Source organism: Thermochaetoides thermophila (assembly GCF_000221225.1).
Source record: "Thermochaetoides thermophila DSM 1495 unplaced genomic scaffold scf7180000011806, whole genome shotgun sequence".
Classification (NCBI taxonomy): domain Eukaryota; kingdom Fungi; phylum Ascomycota; class Sordariomycetes; order Sordariales; family Chaetomiaceae; genus Thermochaetoides; species Thermochaetoides thermophila.
Window position 1 is genome coordinate 1460416 of NW_006383023.1, and position 22029 is coordinate 1482444.

Sequence of the window (22029 nt, forward strand, 5' to 3'; positions counted from 1 at the left end):
CTAGCCTAGGCTTGTCTCCACCCGGATAAAGTTGAAACAGTTTGGAGTGGAGATTGTCTCCGTGACGTTGCTGATGACCTGCCTATCAACATCCGCTGTGGTGTTGTTGTCAAGTATCGTGATACTCTGGTGTGGATGAACTTAGCACATAGTCTCAAGTGGGCAAATTCAAACGATGTCTGAACTTTTGGGAGGGTGGTGGATGTGACGGATAGATGGGAGTTCGAGGATTTAGGGATAATGTGGATGGCATGTTTGTCTTTCTGGATCTCCATGCTGCAGGTTAAGGTTATCTTGGCTCGCAGATGAACATTCAGCATGGAGCTCGGTCGCTTATTCAGGCCGATGGCAATTGTGGTGATGGTGATACACTGATATTGCTGAAGGTTTGTGATGGCTGGTGTTTATAGCAACAAGGTCACGACGTTGGACGAAAGCTTGGCAGTCATCTACCCAAGATTCAAAAGACCAAGACGGACACCAAACATTGCTTGCTGCCTTGTGAAACTCGACCTGAATTTCCTCTCGACTTCGGTCACTTTGACAATCGATCACAGCAAACTTTTTGACTTATTTGGAGAAACCAATTACAAATCTCCACTATGTTTGCAATTCTACTGTGATAATTGTCCAGGAACACCAAGGGCTAGTTTGTGGATGTCTATGGGTTGCAATTAGGCATGGCTCGGTAGGCCAAAGGCCTGGCCAGGCTAGTGGTCACATTCCCATGTCACTGGATTCTCGGCTTGACTTGCCAACTTTGTCTGATGGAACATTCTGCACAGTAACTAATAGGGAGCTTTCGGCTCCGGTTGCTTGACTTTCTAACCCTTGCTGGGTTTCGTTGATTATGAGATGTCTTGGCTTCTCTCATATCTCTCGTCCATCAAGATACGGGCGACAGTTCACTTGTCCATGTGTCCTTGTTTCCTTAGCAGTTCTTGTTATCTAAACTGTAACTCGAGGTTCAAACACAATAAGTATGTATTGTTGCACAGCCCTTACTACCATATGGTTGGCTTGAAGGAGTCTCTACAGGGTTTTATCAGTGGCATTCATGCACCATCGCATCAGCTTCCTCTCCAGTAAATACAAGTAGAACAATACTAAAGTATGTTAATCCACTACAAGTACATCTACTCACTCAGGAAGCTCCTCTTCTCGATCCAGCAATCAGTCGTGTGCAAGAGACACAACCCTCTAACTTGACGTCGCAGGCTGTGATGGTAACGCTGCAGGGGTTACTGTAAGAACTTTGCAAAGCCAAACACTTTGTGATCCACTGTGGCTGCGGTACTCCACGTGTGCGCCTTAACCCTTGTCCCACCCAACTTTAGGGCCACCCCCTGTTCGTTGTCCTGACAGCCGATCTAAGATTTGAATCTACGAAGGTGCTAGTCATAGTAGCATTGCCCGACTGGGCACTCTCCCGGGGTTGTGCTTGGCTGGCAATGGGGAACCGTGTTTCAAGTTCACCCTCCGACACAAGCGTGTTTAGGACTACATCTGCACCAGAGCCCCACCATGTCTCTTCACACTGTGACTGGATATTTGAGATTTGTTCTCTGGACAGTGAGGAGTGCGGACTACCAGATTGGCAAGATGTGTCGATCATGGAGGACTATGCCTGCTAAGCCTTTGATGCAAGGGGTCTGTGGGGACGCAGAGGAGGGATGAAGGTTAGCGTGGGATGTGCAGCTAGCCAAGCCATTCTGACTTATACCCAAGTCTTCCTTGGTCTTGTCGCTCCCTAGGGAGATCTTTGATCATTGCTTCTCTCCTTTCCTTTCGCTCTACCCACTTTTGTCATCTTTTCGTCTGAGAGGGCAGCTGGTCTGCAATATTGACATTTGGCTTTTGTTTACTTTATCCCACATATTCATTTATATTTGTTTCTGGGCTTGTCGGACAGGAACCGAAAAGCCAGGTTTACATAGAGGGATATCGACCAATCCGCCCTAGAATGTTGAAAACTGCCAAGTTATCATGAGAGTCACCGCTCCCTCCCTCCGCCGCCGAAACCATGCTTGGCGGCAGATGAGAGCCCTCGAGAAGCGAGGGTTCCGTGTGCGACGTCATGGAGATGAAGATCATGCCAACGACGAGGACGACGCTGACCATGACGACCATTCGGAGGATTCTGACTCAGCCAGCTCGGATGAGGAATCGGACTTTGAGGATGAACCTTCTACCACAATCATGCTTTCATCTACCTCGACCATCTTCGCGACCGTTCCAGTGAGGACGGGGTCATTGGGTGCTGTCATCCTTCCAACCATCCCAGCAGCAGCACCAACAACCCCTGGTGTGGCACTTGGCGCCGAAGAACCTAATGAGATCGGAATCGACGACCCGGAGACAGACTCCGACTCAGACGATGAAACTACAACGTTACCACCGAATATCACTCAGTCCCCTCCGCAGCCCTCATTCTTGCCTTCCCCTCCTGATGTCACGGGAAGCCCGTCAGAATCCATCAGTACGACATCACTAGCAGGTAGCGAGTCCACCTCAACGCCTGCCTTGACGGAAACACCGCCGACGGCAACGGCTAGCTCATCTTTACCTGCTGGAGGAAATATTGGTACGGGCTCAGAGGCAAGTCCCTCTCAAACCCCGGGCACTCTCCCTGGTCCCGATCTTTCAGCCGGTGTGGACGTAGGTGCCGAGGTAAAGGACGATAAGCTCAGTGGCGGTGCCGTGGCCGGGATTGTGCTTGGAGTCTTGCGTGCGTGCATCCCCTTTGTAAAGCTTTCTTCCCTGCAATCAACTTTCCTAACACATACCAGTCTCCCTCGGTCTTATCGCCGGCGCTCTCTTCTTTTGGTGCAAACGGCGCCGCGACAAAGGCTTGCCTTTCATTCCCTTTGGCTGGGGTAGTCTCGGCAGCCGTTCCTCCACTCCAGACATCACCGCTCCGTTACCTGGCAAGATCGGCGGTCCCAACCACGCCAAAACCAACACCCAGATCATGGACGAGCTCATACGCGCTGCCTATGCTTCCGAATCCGGCGGTAACGTCATAGCTGACGAAGCAGCCGGGTACTATGACTACAACGAAAAGAAACGCATGGACTCTCAGCAACCGCCGCACCTCTCGCTCAACCTGCCTACTGCCCCGCAGTCGGCGAATGACAATGGCAATCCGTTCCTGGATGAACAGACGTATATCGCCCTGGCCGGACGTCTGACTCCACAGCCTCCGCAACAGGCTAGGACTCAGTCTGTCGCGACGGAGGATAAGCCGGTGATGCAGTGGCTGGAGGAGGTCAGACCGCCGACGCAGGTCGGGATACCACCGGCTTCACCGAGCGTACCGCCTTCAGCGACACTGCCGAGGCCGGTGGCCGGGAATGGCTCTGGTGCGACGAGGATTGTGGAGCCGCCTCAACCCGCGTACTTTGGGAGATATACCATGACAACGGAGTCGTCCGGGGCGAGATGGGGATAGAATAAAGAGTCTGGTAGCTGTCTTGCATCTACAATACCGAGCGGGTGATTGTTACTTGCCTCAGGCAGTTTGGAAGTGTGTGTACCTACCTGTGTATCTCTGGCAGTTTGTTGGCGGGTGTTTGGGTGTTCGGGCTATGGTGGTAAAAACTTAAATAGCCTTAGTACTAGGGGTATATCGGTGCTAATGGGATAAACATAATATTGTGTAGTCGGCAGATTCTGGGACACTCCACCCAGCGAACAATCACATGGTGATATCTGTGTATACGGAAACATCATTCTTCAAAAGCCAGACATACATCTTTCAACTAATGATACAAAGAACTGATCTTTACATATCAAGGTTATGCTGGCCAGATCGGTGTTGTTTGTGACCAAGCTGACTCCTCGAATCATTTCGTACGTTTTCTCCCGCCCTGCTGCGTCCCCACGCTCTTACCCGCGCTTGCGGGAGTCTTCTCCAGACCCATTCCTTTTTCATGCTCTGGCATTGGTGCGGCCTTGTCAGCGCGAGCGACGCGAGTCGACTGCAAGGGGTTTTTGACATCTGTTAGTCCATCCTCACAATTGCTCGACTTAAAAATATCGGGGAAAAAAAATATAAGATAGCAGACCTCAGGTACACCGGCTCCGTGGATAATATTGTGGGTTAACTCCATAGCGTTGTCAGATTTGGGATTGCCTTCTGAGCGGGGCATCTTGATTTGGTTGATTCTTTATTGAGGAACAATCTGTTAGGTAAAGTATATGGACGTGACGTGTAAATTTTAAATTACTCCTCTCTCTCAAAGTCTCAATCAGGTTGTGTAGCGCAATCTCTCCAGAGGAGAAGCTGTAAGGGCGCAGTTCGGGTATATCGCTGGGATTAATTCTCCTAACAATACTTCGATCTGACGTCACCTATACTTCCCATTTTCCTTTCAAGGTCGTCTTGCCCAACGTCATATAAAGTTCCAGCGCTGGTCGAGGCTCTCGGAGGTTGGTGACACGAACCCTGTGCGGGGGCGGGGCTGCTACAGGCATCCTAGCCTCTACCACGGTGCCTATCCAATTTACGTGCGTATAGGGCCCACGGGCACACTTCAGCGCCAAGATGCAAGTGTCAGCTCCCTTCTGTCAACTCAGCGGCCGCCTCAACGCACGCAACCACTTTCGCCCAAAGCAGCTTTGCCCTTCACAATCGACAATGCGAAAAGTCTGCTCCTTCGCCTTTTGTCTCGATGCCAAACCTATTTTCCATACTCTACCAGACCAGCAAATCCATTTTCCTCCACCATAACGCCGCATCATCGCTCCTTTCGCAACTTTCTCCCACCTCCTCGATCCTCAGCCGCAAAATGTCCACCATCACGTTCTCCCATCCCACCTACAAAGTCCCCATTACCTTGCCATCGGGCCTCTCCCAAGAGCAGCTGTTAGCGTTCCACCCATTCTCTGTAAGCCTTCTCATCCTCTCCCCCATACATAGCCTAATTCACGGCAATTGCTAACACACCTTGACCTGACAGTCATGGCTCTCAACATTGCAAGCCTCACTCTCCGCGCAGCACACCGACCCCACACATCCCTTCCACGCTGCTCCGTACACTCTCAACTCCATTACTGTGCAATCTTATGACTTGTTCCGTCATCCTGTCCCACGCCTCGGTTTTGTGAAGCTCACAGCGTCCATTACCAACAGAAACAGGGAATCCCTGCCGGGGGCCGTGTTCCTCAGGGGGCCGTCGGTCGCAGTGCTGGTTATTTTGGTCCCGGAGGATGTGGGTTCTGTAAAAGATGAAGAGAAGGAGAGATGGGTCATCCTAACGGTGCAACCGCGCCCTGCGTCGGGGAGTCTTGGGTTTGTGGAACTCCCCGCAGGCATGGTAGACGATGAGACGGGGGACTTCGCTGGTGCCGCGGCGAGGGAAATGGAAGAAGAGTTGGAGATGAAGATCCGGAAGGGAGATTTGGTTTGTCTGAGTGAGCTCGCGGGTGACGTCCAGCCAGAGGGGGCCACTGACCAGAGTGGCGTCCCGCTGCCCCATGGGATGTACCCCTCTCCAGGTGCATGTGATGAGTATATCAGGATATATATGCACGAGCGGCGGGTCCCAAGGGCTCAGCTCGCTGAGTGGGAGGGCAAGTTGACTGGTTTGAGGGAGCACGGGGAGAAGATTACGCTGAAGCTGATCAAGATGAAGGATCTGTGGAGGCAGGCAGCGAGGGACGCTAAGGCTCTTTCGGCTTTGGCGTTGTGGGAGGGGTTGAAAAGGGAGGGGAAGATCTAAGGTGAGTTTACATGGGTATATTGCTCTATTCAACCAACGATTCTTCGCCTTGACTAGCACCCTTCGGGACGAGGGTTCCAACCATACATCCCCACGAAGACCAGCTGCTACCGCAGCTTAAACTTCTTCGCGATTTCGATTCCTTCGGCGAGGTTTGCCACCCGCGCGTCAATTGCATATCCCTCTTTCTCCAATCTCACACACTCCTCCCACAACCGGTCCAACCTCACATGAAATACGTCAATAAACTCATTCTCTTCCAGCTCTGGCTGCGGATTCTGGTTCTCCGGTCGGCTCATATCGACACTGACGTGGACCATGCGGAGGTTAGTGTTACAGAAGCCAGGATCTACTCAAGAAGTCAGCAGGTCCAATCTATGAAGCAAGGGAGAACAAGCTTGAAGACTAGCCATTAAACATTACGGGCGAGGTGTCCAGCACCTCGCCCACGTAGCCTGTTTCCTCCCTGAGCTCGCGCACAGCGCATTGCTCGGGTGTTTCGCCGGCGTCGATGAGCCCGGCGGGGAGCTCGATGACGATTTTGTCGACGGGAGGGCGGAACTGTTTTTGCAGGATGATTTCAGGCCCTGGAGCATGTTCAGTGAACTGGAAGGTTCAACTCTGGTAGGAAACAAGAAAACTAGTACCGGTATCCTTCTCCAAAATGGCGGCGATCCCCACGCCGTCGATGTCACTACCTGCCGGCCGGGTAGTGCGCTCGGCAGATTCCCATGTGCGCTCGACGCCCTTGGGGTCGACGTAGACTTTTCTGAATGAATGTCAGATCTTGAGTGACCCTTTTAACTTTGCATGAGGTTTCGCAAACTGCCTTGACCTACTTAACCAGCTTGGTCCATACTGCCTCCTTCTCCGGCTGTCAAAGATGGTTGGCACCAATTACACATTTTCGAGATGGCATTGAAACCTGGAGGGTGGGTTTGGGTACCAATGGCTCGGTGCCGATAACTTTGGCGTCAGCAAGTGACATTTTGCTCTTGAGAATCGATATTTTTGATCGTCCGGAGGTTTCAAGTTGTAAGATGCTTTAAGGCTCACTTAACAGACGCATGAACTGAGGCTGAAGCAGAGGCGAGGGCGACGGGCACGGGCCCAGTGGACGTTACGGCGACAGTCAGCTGAAAAAATCCCGACCCACCTGGGGCACCTTGGATATGCTTGCAATCTTTTTGTCCTTGACACTGAAATTTGGGCGCGATTTCCCAGCGAAGCTTTACGGTCCAGCCTTTCTCACCCAGCCCAGTAGCAAATGAACCGTCCAAAGTTTTAGTTTCCGTTATAGCATTTCACTCAGAACTGAATTTCATATGCGATATGAAGGGCTCGGGGATAACACGGCTGGCTGCTGTTGAGAGAATTGGCTCCAAGCTCTCAACAAATGGCAGGTCAAGTTATTCATTCACGGATCTCAGCCAGAGTTCGACGATATACAATTCTTAAATGCTAACTTGATGCATTATAAGGGGGAAAGATGACGTGGGCATGCAAAACACTGCAGCGGGGGAGAGGGGCTGGCTGTCACTCCATGCTGGCCTCGCAGAGACGTTTTGTCGCGGCCACTGGCCAAAGGCGGGGAAACCAACCCTTCTTGTCCAGTTTCTGAAGACTTGTTCAGGGCAACTCGTCTGATAAAGCAAGGGTGTTATTGAGTTGGTTTGAATGCCGACCTGAGGCAATTACACCAGGTATCGCAAAGTCAAACTGCCTCCTCCGTTCGGATTAATCGACGCTCTCGTGACAATTAGACAAACGATCAATCTCTTTAAGAACCTCTTCGAGAACCCGACCTCGGAAGTCGGCAGCAAGCAACTCGAGAGCCCAGATGCCCCACCTCAATGCAACCTCCATCAGATCTTCCAGGTAATCCAGCTCAGGCGAAAGGCGTTGTGCCTGACACAACGTCGCGATGACGACGTGTCTCTCCCTCCCTTCTCTTCTCGTCTCGGCAAGTGACGGAATGGGATGGGCAATTCTGGGTTTCATCACCGAAAGTCCGAGCCGAGACTGCAGTGTACCTGATCACTTTACATGTCCGGTATCCAGCTGGGCCCTCCTGGGCGTACAGACTGCGCTAGAACTGTGCCACGTTCACGCATCCGTTGCGTCCGGCTGCTGATCCACGGCATCACGGCATGCACAGCAGCGACAGCTTAATACTTAACGGCTGGATGGAATCCTTCGAAGGTTACCCATTGGCCTACACTGGCTAAGTATTACTCCTCAATATTGTGGGCTTCTCGAGACAAAAAAAAAAAAAGAAAGAAAAGAAAAAAGGAAAAAAATGCGGCACAGGTGTAAGCTGAAGTCAACGAATCCTAGAAGCGACGGATGCTCAGTGCTGAGAACAGTGTCCAATCACCGCCAGGATATCATGTCCGATCGATGATGTGGATATGTAAGTATGCGTGGTTGGGGTGTGTTTTTTGGGTCAAGCACCTGCCTGATGGGTGTGCGCTAGAAGATTTGCGCGCACAGTAATCGGTAGGGCGCTGTTGCATCTCGCTCCGCTTTGCTGCCGTCCCTTGTCTTGTCTTGGTTTCGGTGCCGCCTGGCTGGAGTAGCAGCATGGGCTTGGTTATAAGGACCGTCGTCCCCACCATGATGTCCGGTTGTTGTTTCAATGGCTTCGTGGCTCGACGTTTGGTTCCCGTTTACATATCCCTGCTTCTGAGCGTTAGAGTCAGTTTGGTCACTGTCGACCAACTCATCTTTGTCCTGGGATTCTCTCCCTGTTGACACTACGGCCAACCTTCATGTCCGGATACCCTTTCCCTTCAGCCCGAGCCTCACGTTTACTCCGTGTTTCCCCCTGAGCGGAGTGCAGTCATCAGTCCGGCCACAACCCCTTACGACCCCGACACTCTTGCTTACCTCGATCTATCAGAGCCTTCATCGGCTAGGATGAGCTATCAAACCACCCGGACTTCAGGGTTGACTCTAGGCCAGGGCCTCACCCTCGACACAGACACTGAATCATCCACTCACTACACCGAGCGTACTCCCCTTCTCGCCGGCACTCCAACACCGCCCCCATCGAGTCCAGTCCCGAGCAGATTACCCAGCCCAGCACGAGGTGATAACTCGAGGCGGTCGTCGCGCACTAACTATGGCAACGACGACGGTGTAAGGGGAGGGTTCTCTGCTCTCGAGCAGGTCAAGAGCCAGCTAAGAAAACGAGTCATCCCCCTCGCTATGGTGCTAATCTTCCTGCTGGAGCTATCCGTCGGCATCATGCAGCCCCCTCAGAACGCCATCATGGAGAGCATCATCTGCAGGAAAATGCACCCGGAGGTGTTCACCCCTCCACCACCTGGGACTGGGCCGGAGGAGGGGCTGCTCCCGCCTGCCCTGCCTGGCCCCGATAACCTGGATCATATGTCTCTGGCCATGTCCGGGCCGAGAACAATACCGAGCAGACCGGTCCGACCCCGTCTCCGATACTATCCTGGCTTGGTCCTCGCCGATGACCCACTCTGCAAGGGCTCCGACGTCCAGGGGTACCTGGCCACTGTGGTCGGGTGGCAAAGCACGTTTGACAGTATCCCAGGTATTGTCGGATCTGTGCCTTACGGTGTATTGTCAGATCGATGGGGGAGACGGCCGGTGATGGGATTGAGTTTGGTCGGGATTGGGCTGAGTTTTGCTTGGTGTTATGGGGTTTGTAAGTTCCCAGGTTTTGTTTTGGGGGGATTATTGACGGAAAGGGAAGGCTCGAGGCTGACATGAATGCCCTTAGATTTCTTTTCGAGGTTTGTCCCGTTGCGGGTGGTGTGGTTCAGTTCTGCATTCCAACTGTAAGTCCTCCACATTAGAGGTCTGATCATAGCATGCCAGCCAGCTAATCCTTTCAAAGCATCGGCGGTGGAGGAGCCGTCGCCATTGCCATGATGTACACCGTGATAGCGGATGTAGTAGCCATTTCTACCCGCGCAACCGTTTTCTTCCACATGACAGCAGCTTTTCTCGCATCTCAAATGATTGCCGGTCCTACCGGCGGTACTTTGTTGGCTTGGAATCCGTGGATACCACTTCTGCTGGCACTCGCATTACTTGTCATTTGCTGTTTCCTGGCCTTCTTCGCCATGCCAGAGACTGTGCATGTTCACGATCACCATAACACCTCCGCGGCACTCGACGAGGACGATGACCCCGCAGCGTCCAAACTCCTCCGCAAAGCCCGTGCTGGACTCGAAGAAGTATATACCTTCATTCTAGGCAACACTCGTCTGGCATTCCTCATCATCTCTATGGTTTTCATCATCCTCGGTCGCATCGTCGGCGAGGTGCTCTTGCAGTACTCTACCGACCGCTACGGCTGGTCATGGACGAAGGCCTCGCTTGTCCTGACCATTCGCAATGCCGGCAGTCTGCTGACGCTGCTCGTATTGCTGCCGGCGGCCAGTTGGGTGCTGATCAGCCGGCGGGGGTTGAGTGCGATGGAGAAGGACCTGTGTCTGGCACGCTGGTCGGGCGTGGTTCAGGTTGTGGGCAGCGTGGTGATTGCGGCTGCTGGGAACGGGGTCATGTATGCGATCGGCTTGGTATGGTTTGCTGCTGGGGCGGGGATGACATCGGTTGTGAGGTCGTTGCTGAATGCCCTCGTGGAGGAACATCATGTGGGCACGGTGAACTCGTTGATTGGCTTCATGGAGATGATCAGCGTGGCCGCGGCCAGCCCCATGATTGCGGAAAGTCTCAAGCTTGGGTTGAAGCTTGGAGAGCCGTGGGTTGGGCTGCCGTTTATCACGGCAGCTGTGTTCTTTGGTGTGGCAACCGTGATTGTGAGTATGTTTAGGCTCCCGAAAAGAGCTGACACTGGAGACCCAGCATGATGACTCTAGATATCAAAATCCTAAGTGTTATGATAGACTTCGTGCAGATCCATAACAATGATAAAAACAAGTGCCATGGGCTATATCGGACGGGATTTTAAATTCTCGGTGAATTTGAGTCTGATCATGCTGGTGACGTTTGACTCGGTGGTTTGTCCTCCGAGCATGAGCTTGCCCCATTGTCTCTCCCCTCTTATGCACAAAATGCCAATCTCTCAGGAGAAATCGAAGCCCTCAATTCTTCGAGAAGCGATCGATAGTTTGAGATTGGCGGTTTTAGACATCGAGCTAGTCCGAGTCAACCAGGACCAGGCCGTGAGAGGATAAAAATGCCAAAGCGGCGAAGATTCATCCAAGATTATGTGGATGGACTGGAACCTCGATTGAGAGTGATGATCGCTTGGCGCTCCACAAGCCAGGGTTGTAATTGAGCGCCACAAGCTCAGCAGTGTAACGATGGGTAAAGAATGTATTTTTAGGCACAAGAGCATTTTGCTTCTCGTTTGTTTCATTCGGACTCTGCTCGCACAACTCCAGATGATTTTGATTTTCAATTCCAATCTAATTCGATTCTGGGTGGGAGGTCAAGACAAAACTTGATCAGCTGAAAGCTTGTGTTCTGAATACTTACCTACAGGTACGTACCTAGATAGGAACTTGCACATGGTGTTTCTGTCCGTGCAAGATGCAGCTGCAAGGGGGAGGCTACATACGGTATGTAACACGACAGCATGCGGGCGCGGGATGTGAAATTACGACATTGCTCTTGCGTCACAGCCAGGAGGTCCTGGATCTCACCGGCAAGAGACCTTTCGGTGCAGGAAACAAAAGGCAGAACGGTGAACCAGATCTTGAGCGTTTGCGGGCCGCGGCATCGTGCAGCCGAGGGAGCATGCTTCCGTTGCGTGAAACGAAGTTTACGAATGTGGGCTCAAGCCTGATGGAAGAACCATGATTTGCGTTTTGTGACCGAAGGCCGTCCCTGTCCCCGCACTCTGAAAACTCTCAGGGTCTCTCAAATCTGCAAGACGCTCGGTGATCAGGTCATCTTGCAGACATGCAGTGCACAAAACACGGCCTTGCCATGTCTAGTCCCTGCCAGCCCTTTTCATCTTAGCTGCAGTGGCACATTTCAGCAACACTTGGGTGCCACGGTTTGCTGAAGAGTCAAGCGTTACAGAGCCTTTCCAGATACACTCCAAGGTTCCATTATAGCTATCAAGAAACTCAAGAGGACACACTTACACGTTTTGTGAAAACAGCATCCATTTTGCACACAACCTTCGAAGTTCCACACAAACCCAAACCCACATCCACCAAATCCCACCAGTCCAGGGGTTGACGGGAAGCGGCCAGGGCCCCTGTCGCTTGCTCCTGCGCTAGCCACGTTAGCCACGAGCTATCTCCACATGCTCCACCAGTGCGTGCACCAATGGCGGTCCATGCCTAATTTCCGCAAAAGGCGAGGAGAACGACGAGCCATCATCTCCTTCCTGGTCTTCGCCCAGCTCCCAGGAGCTCGTTCGTCCGATCAAGCAGGAGCCGCTTCCACTTTTTGTCGAATCGCCCTCTTTGCCTCTTGAATCTTCAATTCCCTCCAGAGCGCTCTTTCTTCCCTTCACTGTCGCTCTCTTTTTGGCCATTATTGCCTTCGATTCTGTCACTCCCTTTCGCCCCCGATCTTTCCTCTCCCTCCGAGCCTTTCTTCCGCCCGATCAGCTCACCCCACCTCCCTGAGCCCAAGGCCAACCCGACCCCTATTCGCATTTGATACGCGACTGGACCTACTCCTCGCCGGGACACCCTCCCGCATTGTCTGAGAAGAGCCCGAGAGCCCGACATTGAGATTGAGACATCAATATGGCCCAGCTGTAGTGATTGTTTGCCACATCCAGCTGTGTCAAAATTACCTATCCGCTAGACACGGCGGACCTGTCAGGAGATACATCGGTATCACGACCACAAGACCGGAAGACGGGCGCCCTGTGTTCTTGTCTGGCCCCCAATTGATGCGTTGATCGTAATCCATAATTGCTCGACAGGATGGTGTCCTTTTTTGGAATAAGGTTTGGCGAGAAAAAGAAGTGAGTGCACACGCAGCTGAAACGGAAATTCTGTTAAGAGCCGGATCCAACTGTTGATGGATGGCAGGAAATCCGATAGGAACATCCAGGAGAAGCAGCCGCAGTCACAGCAGCAAAAATGGAAGCGCATAGACCAGAACGCCCTTGGTGAAGGTCAGTTTTTTGGCAAAAATGTCCATCACACTGTTGTTGTCAACGGCAGCATCCGCTCTGTATCGCGTGCCGGCACGCCGAACAGTGCGCGATCGCCTTATTTCCATGACACACACAACCTCGCCGCTGCGAGCATGTTCGATCTAAACAACCTTGGTCCTGGCCGTCGCGGGAGCCAGAGCAGCCTGAACCTGAAGGCGGCCGCTTCCGACATTAACCTGCGTGGCCGGTTCAGAGCCAACAATATGTCCTCTATCAGCCTGACTGCCCCGAATCCTGCCTTTGCTGCCCCGTCTTCGTCGCGCCCAGGCACGGCCAATGGGCGGAGCAAGCCATGGGTTAACCCGCTCGATGTACACTTTTGTCGCAACACGCCGTCGGGCCCGGCAACTCCCAAGTCGCCGCTTGCTACATCGCCGCTGCAGTTGCCCCCGACCCCAACCACCGACGATGCAGAGTCCAAGTCGGTGTTCGGCGAGGATGCCGATAAGATGGTCGAACAGGTGATGGCATCAGTCAACAAGATGGAGGAGGAGGCGAAGAAGGCACGGGAGAGAGAACGGGAATTGGAGAAGCAGAGGGAGACAGCTCGCTTGGAGATGCAACGGCTCGAGAGACAGAAGTCGACCGAGAGCACCTTATCCATGCGGCGCCCGTCTGTCGCGCAGACCGACCCTGAGCCAGATCCGGAGCCACTGCCCGCTCTGCCAGCCCTACCGGATCCAGAACCAGCAGCAGCTCCGAAGGCCAATCCTAACTCAAGACCGTCGAGTCGAGGCGGTCCGACTGCTCAGATACGATCCCCCTTGATACACCAGGGACCTCCGCCAACTGACCCTCCTACACAATCGCTGCCCCAACTGCCGGCTGCTGCGCTGTCTCGTCAGGGCTCAAATGCCACCGTTCGACCTGGCACCTCTGGTTCAGCTGCATCCTCCTCTGCGTCACAAGAGGCTTCCTCTCCCACAATCGTAGCTCGCCCTTTCGGGGCAGCTTATCAAGGCATCACTCCTTCAAGTCCGACCTCAGGCAGCCCTAATACACAGGGAGCTCCCAAGAAGATCTACCGTCCGTATCGGCCCTCGCCCCTTACTGGACCTAGCCTGCTGAACCCCGGACTCGGCGCAACCTCCCCTCCGCCTAAGTCCCCGCTCCTCGGCAAGGACTATGTCGAAAGCCCCGTGCTGGGAGGTTATCCGCCTTCGGCAGCCCGTGCCAACGACGAAGTCAAGACTCCCGATGCCCCCAAGACGCCAGTCCAGGAGACGAAGGGTCTTGAGCCTCTCCTTGCGTCGCTGACTTCGCCCTCCAATATGACTTCACCTGCCACTTCGATCCGCCGGCTGTCACTTGACGAGGAACCAATCGACCAGTCTCTGCGGCCTATCATTCGCGAAGTGACAGCCAAGCGCGAAACCGTTCTTACACCTCGCCAGCACAGCCTGTCCATGAAGATCGAGGAATTAGAAAAGTCGCTGCTCACTGCGCAACGCCAGGCGCACATGTCGACAACAGAAGAGTCCAAGAGAGATAGCATGACGAGCAGTTTTTATGACGAAATGGATAAGTTTGATGACGACGACGACGGGCCAATTTTGCCTGCCCCACTGCGAATCCATCCTGCGGAAAGGGAATTGACAGCAACACCCTCGTCCCCTCGAACTGCGGCTCTAGTGACCGCGCCTGTCGCTTCGCCGCCGACTATTCCTGCTACTGGGCCTGTTTCCTCACCCCCGACCATCCCGGCTGCGGCGCCAGCAAAGCGACCGGAGAGTCCTTTCCGTATTCCTGTAAGGCGTGGACCGCCCCCTCGCCGGCCAACCTTGGATGAGTACGGAGTCTCTCCGAGCCAGGTCTCTAGGCGCGCTGGGACGGCAACACCGACTTCGCGCAGCGGCAGTTTTGATGACCATTCACGTGGCCCCAGCCTGGACAATGGATCACGCGGCGGCAGCATTGATAACTACTCTCGCAGCAACAGCCTGGACAACTACAGTGTACAAAACTCGCCAGCATCGCGCGCTCAGACGCCCCAGCTGCGCCATCCTAACTGGCGCCGCGACCCCCCGCCGGCGCCGTCCCCAATTGTCGAGGAAGCACCGCCCCATCCGCCCAACCCCAACGGGTTCGTGGATACCGGCTTCAACTTTGATTTTGGCCCCTCAGTCGCTTGCCCGGCCCCGCCAACTCCCGACTCGGCCAACTGGCCTTTACAGTCCTCTGTCCCTGAAAAGCCGGCAGCGTCTCCGCCCCGGGCCATCACTGAGTCGCCCGAGGCGATCCAGTCCAATCACACTCGAGGTAGGCTGGCTAGGGCTAATGTCCCGCCTCCTCTCAACCTCCAGTTTAATAACTTCAACTTCTCCCCCGATGCGCCTTCGCGCGATCCGACGTTGTTTTCCCAAAAAAGTTTGCTCACTCCTCCTTTGAGGACTGCTCCCCCCCCTACTACAGGGTCCATGGAAGTTGACTCGAGGCCGGATACTTCATCCCGCGCCAACGGCGTTGGCAATGGGAGCGCAGGATTAGCGGCGTCCCCGAGGCTGGTATCGCAGTTCCCCCCAGATGATGACCGTGCTGCGGCGTTCATGGGCATTGGCGTTGCGCGCGGCCCAAGCATCCGACAGGTTCGGAGACCGCCGCAGAGTCAAGGGGGAAGGTTGGAGATGGTTGATGAGTTTGGGACAGGGTTTATTTAACAACAAGAGGTGAGGTGAATATAGAAAGGGCTAATTTTTTGGCATGTATTGGAGAATTCTTTCGTTTACATATCGTGATCTTGGATTCATACACTTTTTTTTGTTGTTGGAAGGACTTCGCTGGATTGGTTTTGGCATATCCAAGGGTCATATCAGCGAGTACGCATCAGTTGTTTTGTTTGCGATTTTATTTTCCTTTTGACTGCCCAGAACTTATACCCCCAATCTCGATCTCATAAGAAAGCAAGCAAGTAAGCGATGATCAATCGTTAGCAAAACAAGGTTCTTATTCTGTCCTAGCAAGAAAGTCTGATACCAAGTACAGGTCACATCATGCCATACTTAATTCGATTTGCCTGCCGTCCATCGAGTGGTTTCTGAAGGAAATTGAAAACCGAGATATATGCCAGATGCATTAAATGGAATAAACCACCCGCCTGCCCTGCCTATGTTCGTCCATTCCAACGAATACCATTCCAATTCTATGAAAATTTTCAGACTCCAAAACTCCGGTTCTGATACCAAGCTACCAAACCTCACTACCTAACCACCTACTGATCCAAAAACCTCCTCACCGCCCCACCTACGTTCTCAACATCCAACAAGAAGGTGTCGTGCCCGAACAGACTCTGCTCCTCACTCAACTCCACGTGCTCCACTTGCGTATTACCCGCTTGCCGCAGCGCCTCGGCTATCTCGCGCTGCTGCCACGCGGGGAACAGGATATCGCTGGCCACGCCCATGACGAGTGTCGGATGGTTACGAAGAGGCGCCAGTCCGGCGACGAGGTCGGCAGGAGGATTGTACGCTTCGGCCGCAGCCCGCCGTTGCACGGGCGTTGGGTCGGTCAGGGTCTGGATGATCTCGTTGTGGGCCTGGTTCTGGCCGTGTTGATCCTGATTGCTGAGGTCGGGCGGCGTCAGGATGCAGGTGCCGTCCTCGTCCTGGGCACTTGGGTCCGCGGCCTCGGCCAGCCGGCGCACGAGCGCTTCTTCCCTGCGGCGCGCGGTACGCCTCTGGTTTTCGAGGCCTAAGTCGAAGAGGTCCATGGCCTTGCTAACGTAGATCAGGCTGTTCGGGTCGTACGTCAGGCAGAACTTCTCACCAGCGTGGTCGAGGTATGTCTCAACGAGGAAGTCAGGGCAGAGGGCCGGAGGTTTGGCGGAGTCGGCGCGCCTGCGCCCGAAGCGCTGCTCCCATTCTGGGCCGGACCGGTACGTGATGGTGGCGATTTCGCGCGCCAGTTTCATGCCTGTGTGGGGAGGGACCCGGCCGTAGTAGAAGCCTCGGTTCCAGTTGGGATCGTTCAGGATGGCGCGGCGCTGCACGTAGCGCATGGCGATGCTGTAGGGATGGCTGCGCGCGCAGGCAGAGATGGTGACCACGCGGCCAACGCGATCAGGGAACTCGACACCCGCGGCAAGCGACTGCATCCCGCCCATGGAGGAGCCCACGCTGGCGTGCAGCTTGCGCACGCCCAGGTGGTCCAGCAGCCGGAATTGTGCGCGCACCATGTCCTGGATGGTGAGAATCGGGAAGCGTGTGGCATAGCGCTTACCGTCCAAGGGGTCGATGCTGCTGGGGCCGGTTGACCCGTAGCACCCACCGAGTACGTTCGTGCAGATGATGAAGTACTTGTCTGTATCGAGCGCCTTGCCGGGGCCTATGAACTTCTCCCACCACCCGGGCTGCGGGTTCTCCGGAGTCGAGTGTGCGTGTGAGGATGCCGATAGACCAGTATGCAAGAGAATGACGTTTGATTTGTCAGCGTTCATCCGACCCCATGTTTCGTAGGCGATGTCGAACTCGTGGAGCAAGCCGCCATGGTCGAGGAGGAAGGGCTCGTAGGAATGGAAGACTTGGGTCGGGCCGACGGTGTAGGAGGGCTCAGGGCCTCCTGTGTCACCTTCAGTGTCTTCGAGAGAGCGCCGCTGTGCCGCCGCAGCTTCGGCTTGGCGCTGGAGGGTTGCTGAACGTGACTCGAGGGCGTCGACGCAAGGGAATTTCATGGCGGGATTGGAGGGGACGCCGGAGCGCCGGATGAACTGGCCATGAAGATGGCGGCGCGTTGGGGGCTGTTGTAGGCTGGATGATGATGTTTGGGGACGGGTTGAGGTCGGAGAGGGAGATGATGTGGGAGCAGCAACGGCGTCCGCTGCTGAGGATGAAGTAGATCGCCGGGTTCCCGGAACCGGGACGGCGGATCCTACCACGTGGGAGCTGCAGATAGATGGTCTTAACGAGGAGCAGCAGGAGGAAGAGGAGGAGGGCGTGTGGGTAAATCGAAGCCCTCGCGAGGCCCGGCGCAGACTGGCCGTTGTGGACTTCATGCTGACACAACTGACGACCTTACTTTCCAGATCGGCTTTCTCTAGGTAGATAACCTCTTCCTGGAACGGAGGTAGCTGTTGGCGGCTAATTGGGGGTTGGAGAGTTTCAGGATCAAGGCGCTGAGGTTCGAAGGGGCGGAAAGCAAGCTGAGCTGTTGGAGCCGGCAGGGCTGTCACCAAAAGACCGTCTTCAGTTACTAACACAAAAAAAAATCGTGTTCGCCTAGGATCAGTATTTTCTCGTCTTTTTCCGGAGGTTGAGACACAACAGCTGGCTCCCGGCCAAAAATACCAGACACAAGACACACAGAACACTAAAAACCCCGGACTTTCTCACAGGAGGAGGAGAAAAAAGGAAGATACCAGGCAGCCGGCGCCGGCGCCGGTGTTGCGCCCTTTGCTTCCCCTTCAGCGCCCTCTTCCCTCTCGCATTTGTGTAAGTGTGTGGGATCAGCGCATGGATCTCGAATGTCGTCATTTCACGTGCCTCTTGGCGCGGGATGATAAGATCCGATACGACCCCCCATTAGGGCGTGTGATTAATAAGCTTTTGCGGGGCCTTCTCGGCGCATGCGGGTTAGGGTCTTGGCCTTAGCCAAGGCGGCTGCGGGGAGCCCAAGGCTCTGGCGTCCTGGAGTGGCCCAGTTGGCGCCGTCGGGTGTTGGCGTGGCCCAGTCCAAGACTCCAGCATTCGCGCGTTCGCTTGATGGGTCGATGACGTCGCCTCAACCTGCCCGGAGGGAGCTGGGAGTTGGGACTTAGGACCCTCACTCTCTGGCCTACGACGCTAGCGTATCAGTTCTGACAGGCTAGTTACCTAGGCAAGGTAGCTTGCCCAACAGGGATACATCACAATTGACGTAGCTTCCTCCGCCAGCCTGTTAAAACAGCTTTATAAAGCAGCTACTTTGCTCCGCCAGCATGGCCGGCTCGCGTCTCAGTTTCACCTCCTACCTCTCTTCTTTTCTAAGCTCCCTCCCATTTTTTGGCAGCAGCAACAGCGAGAACACATCATCGACCACTATGTCTGAGCCGTATGAGCCCAGCATCGCCGACGTCCTCATCGTAAAGGCCATGCTTACCAAGGGCATATGCAAGTCCCTTCCCCGCGAGCTAGTTGACCTCGTCCTCGATTATGCCGAGTACTGGCCGCATATGACTGTCCATGAATCATTCAACAACCAGTGTGTCGCGAGAGGCCGAAGCAACCGGGAAAATCGACTTATTGTTGGTCCCCTCTACCTTTACACCTCCCTTCCAAGCCAGAATCGTGCACTAACAACCCAAGCTTCGAACCCCTCCTATCGGCCTGAAGGCTCCTAACTGGAGCACCAACGCCAACGACACCGTCTTTCGCCCTGCCCCAAAAGACCAAACCTACTCTCCAGAGACCTTCCAGCCCTTCCGTGTTTCTCCCGACCCGATGCTCCTACGCCCCTGTCGCCGCATCGTCTTCACCATCCGCAGCCATGACCAAGGCTGGGGTGGACAGTTCGAGGACCAGGGCACATTCCATGGGTCATGGACATGGTTCGAGGTGGGACTGGAGCGCTTCGTCAAGCCAGAGTGTGGCGAAGGCCCTGAGGAAGGGGAGAAACCGACTTTGCGCCCCGACCACCTAGGCACTGTCCTGCCTCTCGTTGAACCCGACGGAGAAGAAAACGGCAAGCGAAAGTATAAGCCCAAGCACCCCCTGCTTCCCACACCAGCGGTCACAATCCAGGTCAATAGGGTCGCTGAGCAGGAATATGCCGAGCACAAAGTCGTCTGGAGCTGGGATGATTATCTGGATGACAACGACACGGAGGCCAAGGCTAAACTGGAGGAGAATGGCCGTGGTAGTGAGACGGGCAATGGGGAGTTTGTGCGCAACCTGCAGCTGGGAGATGTAATTACCGTGTGGGCAAAGGCCCGGTTCCCTGGGTGGGAGAACTGGATTGATTGGGCGAAAGTGGATATTTACTTTGCGGTCTAAAGGACACTGGCACACTGAGCAGGAAGAGTTTCTGAAGTCACGGGATGCATGGATACCCTTTTGGTTTTGCTGGTTTTTTATATATGAATGGTGGGATGATGGGAGATAACAACAACTTATGATATGTGCATGGGCAATAGAAGGGGAGAATGCTTACTTAGGGCCAGGTTTTACTTGCTGAACTCAGCGTTATGACGCCATCGCTTGCCTTCAGTTTATCAGGTTAGGTGAAAGCAAAACAGAGACATGATCAGCTTGCCCTGGTGAATAATGTTTTAGTAGTTCACATTCCAAATAAAAAAACATATCAAAATCATTCCAAGATTTGCGTTGTTTTGGTTCTTGATTTCTTCCTTCGGTTCACACGCAAAGGCATTGATTATTTTTGCTGAATAAAACTGTAACATGAAGGAAACACCTTTGTGGTGCTGTTTTCACCCTTTGTAGCTTCATAACCAAGGATTAAATGCACCCACAGGAGTCTTTCGTCTCAAAAAAAAAGAAAAAAAAAGAGGGGTAAATATAGCCAGGGTCTGGTTAGTTGAATGCGGGATCATGACGAGATTGCAGGGTCAAATTCCAGGTTGGTTGCATGCTATGAGCTGTGAGAACTGGCTGGAGTTGGAAGGGGGTGGTGGCTACGATGGGGAGAGGAGTCCTAACCTCTATTTGATTCTGTTCATTCATCATCCTTACCAGACTTTTTATGCACAACAACCAGGCAATGATCAAGAGACAGTTTCGATTCATTACAATTTATCTGATTTTTTTCTCTTTTCTACTTTTATACCTATGTATCCTCATCCTTCCCTAATACCACACATCATCCCCTTATAAAAAAGCCATGACTAAATCTTAATATCACCTTCCCCTATGCCAGCGGTGATGTGGTTATAAACCTTCCTCTTCTGTTTCCTATGCATACAGGGTGTCATACAACGGTTGTTCTCTTCTTGTTGCGCCGGTATTGTTGCCGCCATTTACCAGGTATCAAATTAATCAACCAACCAGCCTGAACTGACCATCCTGCCATCACCACCAACCAACCAACCCAGTCACAACTAATGACTCAGAAGGATGCCATGCCCAAGAAACACTTTTCAATCACACATAAAAAACCACATCAGGATTATCTCAGAATGAAGAACCAGCACCGAGACATCAACAAGACACCACACACACAAAAAAAGCACACTTGGAGTATCCATCCCTCCGTATCCCTTGTTTCATCGGACAAAATCACAGTGTTGTTCATCTGCCTGCCTGTCCTGTCCTGTCCAGTCCTTTCACTTGGCCACTCGCTTCTCTTCTACCAGTCTTGTGATTCGTCATATAATCTCCATGGCAGCGACACATTTGTGCTGGATGGCTGGTTTAAGGTGAAGGTAGGTAGGTGATCAGTGTTCCGTGCAAAATGAGGATGAATACAATATTTGGGGTATGTATGTATAACATGCCATTTTTCGCTCCATTTGTGATTTCCGTTGAAAAGAGAAAACCAGTAAAAGAGATAAAACTAAGACCAGACCGTGGTATCCCGTGTCTATAAGTCCATGATGCAGCAACAAAACCAAAATATGCAGGAATGTAGTGGACGAAAGAGGAGGGTTTGGGCAAGGAAGAAAAAGAAGTGGGGAGAACTGTACAAAGAAAAATCCTCCTCGCCTTCCTAGGTATATCCAGGATCAAACAAGGACAGCAGCTTCACGAGCAAACGCCACGCTTCTGCCAAGCTGTCCAGTCCACAAATATTTGCGATGACCTCATAGCCCATAACTCACGGGCAACACCCCAGTGGGCATCAAAATAAACCCCTGGGAAAGAGACACCCGCCCTTCCCTCCTCTCCTGTCCATTTTCACACCGGTAACACGATCCATCAACATTGCGCTTCGTATACGTTCCTTTTCATGCCACGTTCATGATGATGCACGGCTTGCTTAACCAGCGTCGACTTCGACGGAGGGAAACAAAAAAAACATCCCTCAGCAAGCCTCACCGATTCAACCATCCTCCATCCACCACCCAGCCCAATCCCTCCCTGAACTAACAATCCATGTTGCAACTCCAATGGAGTGCTAGTGCACGTTAGCTGCAATTACAGGCAAGTGCGCAGGCAGACAGGCAATCATGGTCCTCAATCATTAGGCACAAGCTCAGGTAACGACCAGATAATGAGTGCCCCTGGGGATCCCGAACAGGGTTGTCCAATCTGA

General features: G+C 53.4%; 7 protein-coding genes across 7 annotated transcripts; 5 read left to right on the forward strand and 2 right to left on the reverse strand.

Annotated features, from left to right (window-relative positions):
* Window positions 1–1986: 1986 nt before the first annotated feature.
* CTHT_0004230 (uncharacterized protein) lies at window positions 1987–3451 on the forward strand (the record flags this gene model as incomplete). Its single annotated transcript, XM_006690901.1, has 2 exons — window positions 1987–2728; window positions 2790–3451. 2 exons carry the CDS (start codon window positions 1987–1989, stop codon window positions 3449–3451), a joined length of 1404 nt encoding a protein of 467 aa, XP_006690964.1.
* Window positions 3452–4790: 1339 nt separating this feature from the next.
* Window positions 4791–5723, forward strand: CTHT_0004240 (uncharacterized protein; the record flags this gene model as incomplete). The annotated part of the gene is made up of 2 exons (XM_006690902.1): window positions 4791–4889; window positions 4962–5723. 2 exons carry the CDS (start codon window positions 4791–4793, stop codon window positions 5721–5723), a joined length of 861 nt encoding a protein of 286 aa, XP_006690965.1.
* A 405-nt stretch (window positions 5724–6128) lies between these two features.
* On the reverse strand, window positions 6129–6711 carry CTHT_0004250 (uncharacterized protein; the record flags this gene model as incomplete). Its single annotated transcript, XM_006690903.1, has 4 exons — window positions 6129–6310; window positions 6371–6492; window positions 6563–6597; window positions 6670–6711. 4 exons carry the CDS (start codon window positions 6709–6711, stop codon window positions 6129–6131), a joined length of 381 nt encoding a protein of 126 aa, XP_006690966.1.
* A 1628-nt stretch (window positions 6712–8339) lies between these two features.
* CTHT_0004260 (uncharacterized protein) lies at window positions 8340–10597 on the forward strand (the record flags this gene model as incomplete). Its single annotated transcript, XM_006690904.1, has 5 exons — window positions 8340–8420; window positions 8520–9279; window positions 9478–9535; window positions 9595–10522; window positions 10583–10597. The coding sequence occupies 5 exons, from the start codon at window positions 8340–8342 to the stop codon at window positions 10595–10597; spliced, it is 1842 nt and encodes a 613-aa protein (XP_006690967.1).
* A 2116-nt stretch (window positions 10598–12713) lies between these two features.
* Window positions 12714–15509, forward strand: CTHT_0004270 (uncharacterized protein; the record flags this gene model as incomplete). The annotated part of the gene is made up of 1 exon (XM_006690905.1): window positions 12714–15509. The coding sequence occupies one exon, from the start codon at window positions 12714–12716 to the stop codon at window positions 15507–15509; it is 2796 nt and encodes a 931-aa protein (XP_006690968.1).
* Window positions 15510–16060: 551 nt separating this feature from the next.
* CTHT_0004280 (homoserine O-acetyltransferase-like protein) lies at window positions 16061–17839 on the reverse strand (the record flags this gene model as incomplete). Its single annotated transcript, XM_006690906.1, has 1 exon — window positions 16061–17839. One exon carries the CDS (start codon window positions 17837–17839, stop codon window positions 16061–16063), a length of 1779 nt encoding a protein of 592 aa, XP_006690969.1.
* Window positions 17840–18760: 921 nt separating this feature from the next.
* Window positions 18761–19814, forward strand: CTHT_0004290 (uncharacterized protein; the record flags this gene model as incomplete). Its single annotated transcript, XM_006690907.1, has 2 exons — window positions 18761–19066; window positions 19128–19814. The coding sequence occupies 2 exons, from the start codon at window positions 18761–18763 to the stop codon at window positions 19812–19814; spliced, it is 993 nt and encodes a 330-aa protein (XP_006690970.1).
* Between the last annotated feature and the right edge of the window lie 2215 nt (window positions 19815–22029).